Genomic DNA, 10741 nt, shown 5'->3' with positions numbered 1-10741 from the left:
CCTCAGCCCCACTGCCACCCATCACCGACGGGGCCTTGAGGGCAGGCTGCTCCGAGCTCGGCTGTGGCCGGTCCTTGTGCCGCCTGGCACAGCGAGAGGAGTGACCCTCGCCCGCGGGGGACGGCCGTGCATCTCCCTCCCGCACCGAGAGCCGGGGCGCTTCGGCAACTGGTGTCGGCCTCCGCGTCTCTCTGCACAAGCTCCCGTTTCAATCAGGTCTTTTTTTCTACACAGGAAGGCAGCAGGGGGGTGGGGGGAATATCTCTGTTTTCTTTTTCTCTTTTTTTTTTTTAACCTTCCACGGTGCGACACTAGTCCAACCGCCGGCCAGCCCAGAGCTGGAGCCCGCCTCTGCCGTAGGTGCCTTGTGTCCGAGCGAGCCGGGGAGCGGTGACTCGCAGAGGGGCCGTTTGCAAGGAGCAGAGCACGAGCCATCACTCCAGGGCTGCAAAGCCTCCCACGTGGCGGGGTGCTCTCCTTCCCGGCTTTCCTGGCGTTGTTCTACCTTCATGTCCATCCTCCCCGGGATAACTGGCATCGCCACCCCTGCGCATCTCTGCCTGTCCTTCCCTTGGGAGAAGCCGTGGACACGCCGGGCTGGGAGGTGAGCTGGAAAGGATGCAGCCCCGCACTGGTGCTCGGAGCCCCGTGGAGGAGGGCTCTGTGTCCGTGCTGTGATGGAGCGGGTGCCTTGTGCTCTTGACGACTGGAAACCTGCATGGTCTCGCTCCTCTCCCTGATCCAGCGCATCCTCCAGTGGGACGTTGACGGTCCACATTCAAACTTGCACCAAAGATCAAATGCCAGTGTCTCTTCTACCAGTGGGGGAAGCTTTGCGCTGTGCCCCCAGCGCTGCCAGCCTAACGAGGAGGAGAAGGAAGAGGAGAGCGAATTTCTGTCCGAACTTGTGTAAATAGAGACCTTGGGTCTGCGCAGGCGGGTGAGGAGCCGGAGAGCTTGGGGTGCTCTTGGTGCCCTGGCTGCCACCGCCTGACCTGCAGAAAGTGCCACTCACCTTGGGCTTTAACCGGACTTTTTCAAACACTGACCATGGGAGAAGCAGCAATGAGACTTTTTTTTTGTATAAAACAAAAAAGTTTACTGATTTTTTTTTGCAATATTTATTGGTTGTAAATAGAAGAGACAAACTTGTACATTTTACTAATCCAGCCTCCCCCTGCCCTGCAGCCCAGTCCCTCGCCTCTCCCCACCCTGGTATTTAAGCCTCCTGGGAGGGACGTTGGCAGCAGCAGCGTTTCTCTGCTGTGCTCGTGGGGCGCAGACCCTGCCGGCCACCCCCTCCCTTCTTTCTCCCACTAGTCGCTCGAGCAGGGGCAGAGATGCTTGTTTTAATCATTGTAGGAAACACTAACTGAAGGGGGACCTTTTTTTGCTCCTGGCTCCATCTTTTGTTTTTTTTTTTTTTTTTTTCTTTTTTAAGCGCTTCCTCCCAGCCCATCTTTTCTCTTTCCCGTCTGTCCGTGCTGCCGGGTGGGTCCAATGCCTCCACCGGCTCCAGGAGAGGGGCCTGGGGATGCAGCAACGCTGCATGGCCACCCTCGGGGGGCTGGTGGCAGGAGCTGGGCTGTGGGCCCCTGGCACTGGGGGGAAAGAGGCTGCTTGGGTGCGAGCGTGGCCAGCACCGAGCTCTCCCAGCCCCGCGTCCCTGCGGGTGGCATCGCCCTTCACTGCACATGATGGGAGCCCCTGGCTCCCTGACGCAGGGGCAGCCTCCTGCCTCCCGCCCTGCCCGGAGCCTGGCTCCTGCCCTCAGGCATCAGCACCCCAGGGTCTTCCCTCCGCTTCGTGCCTGCCAGCTCCTGCCCACCCCGGGGCCATGCTGGCCCTCACTGTCCCCCTCCCCTCCCACCGGTGTCCCCCAGCAGCCCAGCATCACCCGAGGGACTGGCTGTACCATATGTATTTTGTACCACTTCAATGAAGGAGCACACTGCCTGGTGTGACTTGTACACAGCAATGTAATTAGTCTTTGCAATAAAATACTGATGCTCAAATGTCTCTGCCCCAAGGCAGGGGTTGTCCTGTCCTCCTTCCCCAAAATGCTGGCACGTTCCCGGAGTGGACCTGACCGCGGAGGGGGTGGCATCGTGTCTGTTGTTTGTACCTTAGGTTAACTCTGGCGAGTTGAGCTTTGTTTTGTGCTTGAATTAAGATAAAGACTTTTTGTTTTGAGGGACCAATGCCTGATTTTCAAATGAACCCTGCTCATTTGAACCTGGGAGTTGTTGGGACTACCACATTTTCCAGTTACAGAAATGTGACATCGAGTTTACTGGTTTTACTCCTTGTAATTTGAACAGTGGCTTTAAGAGCAAATGCAGTGGTTGGTCATTATGGTGTGGAGAGAGTGGTCTGCCGTGGCTTGAGGCATCGTTCCAGCATGTTTATTTTCTAATTGCACAGACATCAGTGGAGATTACTCGGGATGGTGTGCTAGTTCTGAGCATGGGTATTCAAGATGCAGCTGCATCATCCAGAATTTCTCTGTGCGTTTGGCTACGTAGATTAGTTTAAAGCCTGTGCTTTTGGAAATGAAAGGATCATATTGTACAGACAGGGCTGGCAACACCATTACCTGCTCAGGCAGAATTAAACATCCAAATCACTGCAGCCTTCCCAGAGAGAGGAATTTTGAAAACGGCTGGGAAACAAATGAACTCTGGCACAAGTGATTCCTGGCTGCTTTGGCCTTGGGACTCCTGTTGATAAAAGCTTAGCTTCAGGTGTTTTTCCTAGCGTTTCTAAGAGTGTTTATTCTTGGTGCGTGCCAATTCTTACCTAGCAGTGATATGTCCCTCCACTGCATCTCTCATTTTCCTTAGTTCGCTGTTGCATTGCATTGAGCAGGTAAGTCTGTTGCACAGCCCCTCATGCCTCTGGATTCCCACGTTGCCAGGACCTACCCCTTACCTGGGCTGGAGGTGTCCCCAGACAGAACAATCGATGCTCAGCCGCCCCCTTATGAAGTCTTAAAACTTTTGTACTTACGGTTGCAGTCCATGCTACCCCGAGGCAGGAGCAGAAGGCAAAGCACAGAACCTCCCAGGGAGCCGTGGTGAGTGCACACCCGAGGACCCAGTCCCCAAATGCAGTGTCTGTGTACATATACGTACACATACAGAGGTATCCAGGAGCACAGCTATGTGTACAACAGCCCTGCAGATGTTGCTTTTGTGGGCGGGAAACCAAACCTAAGGAAATATCTCAGTCTAACAAAATGCCAGCAAACATAAAAAAATGCTGAAGCCTTGAGAAGCCTCACACAAGACCAGGAGGCTGAAATCATATTGAAACACACATTAGAGCATATTATCGGCCACTAATGAGAAACCTGGCACTCATAACACACTGGGGAATACACAAGACTTGGAAAATGCCAGCGGATCCTTAATTTCTGTGACGGGGTGGTAACAATCCAGCCAGCAATGGTAGACTAATGAGCGGCCAACCTCTGCGGACCTGAAGCTCTACCCCCTTGCCTGCTTCCTTCTGTCCTTGCTAACTACTGGGGAAGTCAAAACGGAATGGAGAAGTGCATCAGCTAGCGAGGGCAACATACAGTACATCCCACAGAAGGGAATTATTCACTGCCACAAAGCATTTTTCCTGCTGGCTTTATTTCCAAGATCTCCAGCAATGCTCGATGCTGAAGTCATGGCACAGTATTTCATTCCCCTTTGACAAGCAGAAGGGCAGCACCTGCCTTAGAGGCTCCACCAGGGCTCCCCAGCACCTCCTCAAGCACCTTTTCTATTTTCCGCACGGCCGCCAACCTGGCCAAGGTGTACTTCCCACACATGGAGAGATTTAGGAATGCAACTTCACCTCTTTTCTGGTGTATTACCAGCTGGTTTGGGTTCTGGGCTCACTCTTGGGAGTTTGTTGAGCTGGCTTGAGGGGTTATTAGCTGGCAATTCTGAGAGTGTAGGCACTGGCTCCCTAACATCAGGAATGACATCCATCAGCAGGTATCACAGTCCATGCAGAGAGATCATCAGCATCTTCATGCAAGTTCTGCTTTCCTACATCCTGGGCATGGTGGCTGAACCCTCAGCACTCAAAGACCAAGAGCAGAGACGATTCTGTCCAACAGCAACCAGACTGCTCACCGAGTTCACACATAGTCCAGAATTTCTGTCTCCATTTCATTTTCACTCCCATCAGAAGGCTTGAAGTCCTCTTCCTCCTCCTCTTCATCATCCTCATCCTCTCCAGACTCATATGCCAGTTGCTCTTTGCCATCTTCACTGCTTGTTGTATTTGAGAAAAGAGCTTAATTGGGAAGAAAGAAATAAAGATACTGTGATGCCTCTCTCAGTGAAACCCGGGGGCGTTTGCAGTAGCGTTCATAAAACGTGAGAGGAAGGCAGGAGCCAGAGGAGCACAGCTAATGTTGCACATTTTAATAGAATTTAAACAAGCGCAAAGCAATCTGTTTTCAGACTCCTGAAACGCCAGCAGAACAGCAGCATATCTGCAGCACTGTGCCTTCTCGCCTAGCTGATTCTGACCTAATTCACTGGGACACTGCTTTGGCCCAGCATCTGGCAAAAATAATTTCCTGACTTCTTGTTCAATTAATAACATCAATAAAAAGTAAAATACCACCAACAGATACATCAGTAAGAATAAGATCTTGATTATCACTGTGCAAAGACATTTAAAACCTGAAGGCCATGATACTGGGAAGATGAAACAGAAAACCTTTACTCCCAGCCATTCCTAATCCCAACCCACGTTCATGCTGCAGGACAGCAGCCTCAGCTCACGCTGTGATGAGCTAGAACACAAAGAACACCAGATGTAGTACAAAGGAGGAGGCAAACTCCAGAACGCTATTGCCCCAGTGCTGACTGCAACATCCTCATTCAACCCACAACGTCTCAACACTGTCAGGAAGGTAGTAATACGCTTTGATACTCAGAAGCATCCTTACCAGGTCTTGTGGATCTGATTATCTGCTTTATCATCAGAGACATGGTATCTCGCAGATCATCACTAGTCTTTGGAAGACACCACCCATCCCGCTCTGTGCATTCTGACTCTGTGCCGTCATTCCGATGGATGATTTTCTGTAGGCTAAAAAGCAGCAAAAGGGAAGGAAACATTAGCAACATTAGCCTTCTACATTCAGATGTAGGCTTCAACCGAGACAGACTATGGCTTACTTCCATTTTACTTCATTGAATTGGAAGAGCATATTTGTTTTTTCAGGTAACTATCACATGGGAAAGGAAGCTCATATGTGAAAAGTCTGTTCTATTTTTTTTCATAAGCTAAACATCTCTTAAGTTTCTGGTCAAGGAGAGAGGGGAGTGGACTGGATATAAACAATAGGCTTTGAAATCTAGCTCTAACAGAAGACTCAGCTGCCAGTGTGCAATACCTTTCCACATTCAAGTCACAAAGCTGGTAGAACATCTGCCGATAAGGGGGTAAGGCTCCTTCTCGGAAAATGTAGATAGATTCCTAAGAGGAGGAAAGAAGGAAAGGATTAATGTGCATTTTGTAGTGTAACAGGACAACTCTGGCATAACTGAAAAGTACTTCTGCTGGTCTGATTCAAGAACAAGGCAATTCCAACACAAATTAGTTCCAGGCATAGGTCTGCATATGGCAATAGATAAAGCTGAATGAGTAATGCAGCAAAATTTCACTGCAGCCATAGTCACAATACTGCAGCTGTGCAGAGAACACACTTCATCTCTTCAAACTGCAGCTCCGTCTGCAGCCTCTTACTGCATACCTGTGGATCATAGGTTTCATTCAAGCAAAAAGGGAAGAATGAAAGACTCCTGTTTAAATATTTATTTTGCCCTGCTGGATTTTGCAGGATGACCTGATAAACACATGGTGATTTTTTGCACTTCACTGATGATAAAGTTTAATTTATCAATTGAGACAAAATGCTCATCACATTTAAGACTAGGGCTGAGAGTACCAATCCCGTGTTGCAGCATTTAAGAATGCATTCAGTACACGGGAGGTGAAGTTCTGCATTGACGTGTACAACTAGCAGCTTCCCAAGTAAACCTGAGCACATCAACTCACTTACAACCTCTTAATGACTGACAAAACAGGAAACACCCCTTTTTCACTAAGCTATTTCAAGATGCTGGTAAAAGACAGTAATGCTTACCTTCAGTTTATACCTGCTGGAAGCAGGCTTTTTTGCACCGGATGCACCAGACGTACCAAGCCCCTGTTTCAGATCATGTACACTGACTGTATGGCTTACTGAAAGACCAAAAAAAAAAAAAAAAGTCCTAATTAGGGACATCTTTCACTCTGTGACATTGTACTGTCACTTCTCTATGTTGATTCAACTTTGCTCAGCAAAAACCAGACCAAACCAGCAACTAAGCACGTGTTGCTCATTCTTCAGAGACATTACTGGACAGTCAAAGGAAAGGTGGTGGGTTGGGTGGCTTTTTCCACAGCGCATTTGTTCATAATTTAGCCTTTTCTACTCTCCCTTGACAAAGAAAAAAGAACAACTGTCCCCTTACTCTGCACCATCACTGAACAGAAGTGGATGCTGAATTCCCACAATGTTGCTTGCAGAACTCCCTTCTGTCTGCTAATAGATACTGTGGCTCAGCCAGACACGCATCCAGGACTCTCACAACACTTCCCAGCAGGACACTCTTGCACTGGTTTCAACAGCAGCACCGTATCACAACCAGAAATAAAGCTCCATGTTTGGTTTAGCTGGTACATGGGAAGACCCTTCACTACCTGTGACTAGGATGGGGTAAACAAAGAAACAGAGGAGCCAGACAGCCCTTCTGCCGGCACAGCATACCTGGCTTCTTGACAGTGATGGGCAGACTGTAGTTATATGTGCTGCGTTTCGCTTTCACGGGCATATCGTTAGGGGCGTAACCTAGAGGTGAAGAAAGAAAACCAATAATGAACTGAGGGCAAGCACCCTGCAGAATATCCCTCGCTCAGAAACAGAGGTGCTGGACGGGGGCGTGAAAGGCAGGGTGGTCTGTGGCATATGCTGACTTCAGCAAGGTGGGAGAGAGGAGAGCTATCAGACCAACAGAACCATTTAACCTGGAAACAGGGAGATGTGATGTGATGTTAGCGACTGGCTGCCAGCTCTGTCATGGACTTATTTGATGACCCCAGAAAGTCCTTTCCCTCAACTTACCCTCTGCAAAATTAGATCAGGGGAATCCTCTGTCCCAAAGTCTGAGACTTTGCACAAGATGTTTCCTTGAGGAAAAGCTACTATGTAAACAATGGACTCTACTACTCAGTGCCTTCCCTGAGCAAGAGGGAAGATGGCTACATCCACTGGGACTTTGGGCTACATCCACTGGGGCTTTGAACACATGGAGGAGGAAAGTCAGCAAGCTGTCCATTTGGTTTACAATGTGCCAAATGAGGAAAGACATATTGCACACCATGAAATAAAGTATTAAAGGAGTTTACAGAATAACTACTGTAAGAAACGAACTCAAAAGGTGTCATCTTCATCAGAGCAGAAATATGGCAAAAGAGTTTGAAAAACAAGTAAAAAGAAAAGTACTACCAGGATTAACCAGAAAGCAGAGAGAGCGTCTCTGTGGTTTGGGCCCTTTTACCATATTTCATTCCACAGCGAATTCGGAAGTCCAGTACTTGATAAATCTTTGCTTCAGGGTGTTTTCTGGGGTCATACCCAAACCTAACCCATAAGCTTCTCCAAGGACCTGTTAACTGCATAAACACACATGGGGGAAGATGGTTACAAGAAAACAGTACAGTGTTGCAGAGTTTCTTCAGTACAGTGTTGCAGTTTCTTAGAAAATTCTCCTATTTCCTCTTGTTGCCCAAAAATTGTTTCTCTTACCAGCTCCTTGCTCACTCACCACACCAGCATTTATATACTGAAACTTGGGCAATCAATACATCAAAGCCCAAATATTTGCGTCCTTTGCAAACTAACTTGCAAGGTCATATTAATAATGTGTTTGTGGGAAAAATTCTTTTATTTCCAGATGGACAGTCAATTTGAGTGTCTGACTGAACTGTAAAACCGAATAGAACCAATGGAGTGAACAGTTACTCCATGGTTTTAACTTCCATTCAAAGCAAGGCTTTCCTTCCCTCTTTCTCTTTACATAACATTAAGCTCAGGTACTTAGTGGTGGGACCTCAGAAACTGTAAAGAACCAGGAACACCCAGCTGATGCTCCCTTGCTCTGCCTCCTAGCAGCCACAAGGGCAGAGGTACAGACTCACCATGTAATAGGCCAAATACGGCAACAGAAGTTTCAGCTTATCCGGGTGGACACTGATATTGGCTTTTACTGCATTCCGAGACCAGATAGGACGGACTTCAAAGAGCTAAAATAATACAGAAACAACCACAGAAACAGTGGGAAGTGGGTTATTAATGGCAGTTCAGCTTTCCAAGTGGACTTTCTTCTGTATCAGGGCCTGTGGCCCTTAGTATGAGCTATCAGAATGGTAATGTAAGAACTAGTGGCACAAAAAGGAACTTAACGTGAGTTGGCTGCAAAGACAGATTCAAATCTCAACTTGCATAACTGAACTGAACACAGCAGTGTCAGTGATGTCTATTGATACTTGCTGCATCAGTCAGTTACAATCAGCAAGAATTTTTTGAGAAAGTCACAGAAAATGGCTGCATGCAGTTTTTTCCTACACAGCATGCAGCAGTATAGTGCTTAAGTAAGGACTAAGGCACGTACCTTTCTCAGCTCTTCCTCCACCTTTTTATCCACAGGATTGGTGCAAACTTTCTTCCAGGTCTGTACAGCAGCGTCCAAGGGTTTAGTTGGGACTTCTTCATCATCAAAGTTCACGAAGATAGCGTTGTGTGGGCGACGGGCCCTGCTGAGGCCAATCAGGTTCTCACCAGACACCTGGGGATTGTTGTATCCCTCCCTAAGAAAGAGGGAAAGGATCGGGTTTGCTTTCTGCCTGTGGCACACATGGACTTGGGGCCTTCATGGGAGCATGCAAAAAATGCAAGTTTGTGCCGCAGATTTCAGAAGAAAAGGGACTCAGCCGTGTGACCAATGGGTTGGTTTATCTCTGGATTTTAGAATCACATACTGGTACCATAAAAGACTCTGGAGACACCAGAGGAACGAAAATTTAAATTAAAAAAAAAGCTGCAAAGCTATATCCATCCCCTGTACTACCTGACAGAAAACCCTCAGGCAGTTGGCTACTGTTTTGTCTCTTCTGTAGTTACTGCAGGTCAACAGGGTACAGGGACAAGGCAAGATGGAAATGCAGTTTAGATAATTTATTTTTTTTTAAGTGCCGATGAAGGACTACAGTGAGAAAATGAAAGATGTTTCTTGTGGGAGATCTCACAGGTTGCTCTTCTGGGAAAACCAACTGTGGGCCAGGAAGGAACAGGTTCGGTGAGCACAGTCACAGGAACATATGGCATTGACTCCTGCAAGCTCCCCCCTCAGCTCCAGCTCACTGGAAGCAGGCAGAGCGCCGGGCTCACTGCATCCTACGTGGCGTGGAGCATGCTGGGGGAGGCAGTCATCTTCACCAGATCACCAGGTCCCCTCACCTGGCAAGTCCTCAAGTGAGCTTTTGCTGAGGTTTTGCCAAGGTTTCTGCTGTTCAGGCAGTTTCTCAAGCGTGCCTGCCTCTGTACTGCCAAATCAAGAGGGATAAAACAGAATGGGGCTGCAGCTTAAACAGGAAAAATACATAAACAATGTATTTAGTGCTGCTCTGATGCTTCAAGAGCACAGAACCTATAACAACGCTGAATGGATCAGAGGCATCTTCAAGTGATGAAAAAGGAAATCTTAACTTGAAGACTTGTCTGTTAGAAGTATATATTAAACCAGCAAAATGTCTCACTGCCTGTCCAGTCCAGAACCAACACATCAGTTTACTACATTATGAGAAAAGGCACTAACCGGTGTTGTATATCTGGCCGATAAAAATAGTCAACAGGAGTGTCCAGACGTGAGAAAATTGGTGGCGGGATGTAGAGAGGTAATTCTCTATTGAAAAATTCTTCCTTCTCTGGTTTGAGCATTAGGACTTTGTCATACATGGAAGTCTGTTTGCCATCAGGACCAGAGTGCATTGCCAGGTACTGGAAATCAGACATTCCTGTGAGAAAAGTTAAAATACTGTGAAGTTCATTGTGAATATCACAATATTTCTTACAACACTCAACATTCTGGAGCAGCAGTCTGATTGATTATCCTTCCAGTCCTACATTCTTAGAGGGAAACATTTCCCTTTCCCATCAGACATATTCATCTCTAAGCCACATGGACACAAATCCAAATATTACCTTGAAATTTGTAAACGGTGGTGACAATCCCAAGAATTTCCATTTCAAAATGGACTTCCGGCTGAATTTGCTCTTCATTGTCGAACTGCTTCTTCTTCTTGGTCCTCCTCTTCACCTTGAGCAGCATGGTGGAGGTGGGGAAGCGGTTGGCACATACAGGATGGCAGTAAGGGTCCTTGGGGCGGAAATACAGCTCCAGCCTTTTGGCAGGGTCCGCATAGATCTGTTGGCAAGGGCAGGCACAGTCTCCGTTAGCATCACCCCCGTCTCCCCTGGACTCCCTTTGGCACCAGGCCCCCAGCTCCACACCCTCAACCGTGGGCAGCAGCCATTTCCCCTCACACGGCCTCAGGGATATAAGTCCCTGCTGCGCCACCACCCGCAGCGCATCAGGGGGAAGCGCAGCCGCTGCCCTCCTTCCTC

General features: G+C 48.0%; 1 protein-coding gene across 1 annotated transcript in view; it reads right to left on the bottom strand.

Moving 5' to 3' along the window:
• Positions 1-4135: 4135 nt before the first annotated feature.
• Positions 4136-10741, bottom strand: part of GTF3C5 (general transcription factor IIIC, polypeptide 5, 63kDa) — a 14731-nt gene continuing 8125 nt past the window's right edge. Inside the window, exons 2-11 of the mRNA XM_009892314.1 lie at positions 10319-10738; positions 9933-10131; positions 8730-8925; positions 8257-8361; positions 7617-7731; positions 6827-6907; positions 6161-6258; positions 5408-5490; positions 4958-5100; positions 4136-4293 (exon numbers count right to left, since the gene is read on the bottom strand). Of these exons, the coding sequence (XP_009890616.1) occupies positions 4136-4293; positions 4958-5100; positions 5408-5490; positions 6161-6258; positions 6827-6907; positions 7617-7731; positions 8257-8361; positions 8730-8925; positions 9933-10131; positions 10319-10738 (1598 nt within the window). The remainder of the gene's footprint in view (positions 4294-4957; positions 5101-5407; positions 5491-6160; positions 6259-6826; positions 6908-7616; positions 7732-8256; positions 8362-8729; positions 8926-9932; positions 10132-10318; positions 10739-10741) is intronic.

The sequence above is a fragment of the Charadrius vociferus genome, unplaced genomic scaffold (genome assembly GCF_000708025.1).
Source record: "Charadrius vociferus isolate BGI_N301 unplaced genomic scaffold, ASM70802v2 scaffold549, whole genome shotgun sequence".
Lineage (NCBI taxonomy): Eukaryota > Metazoa > Chordata > Aves > Charadriiformes > Charadriidae > Charadrius > Charadrius vociferus.
Note: the sequence above shows the minus strand (reverse complement) of the source record. Positions and strands in the feature narration are given on the sequence as shown.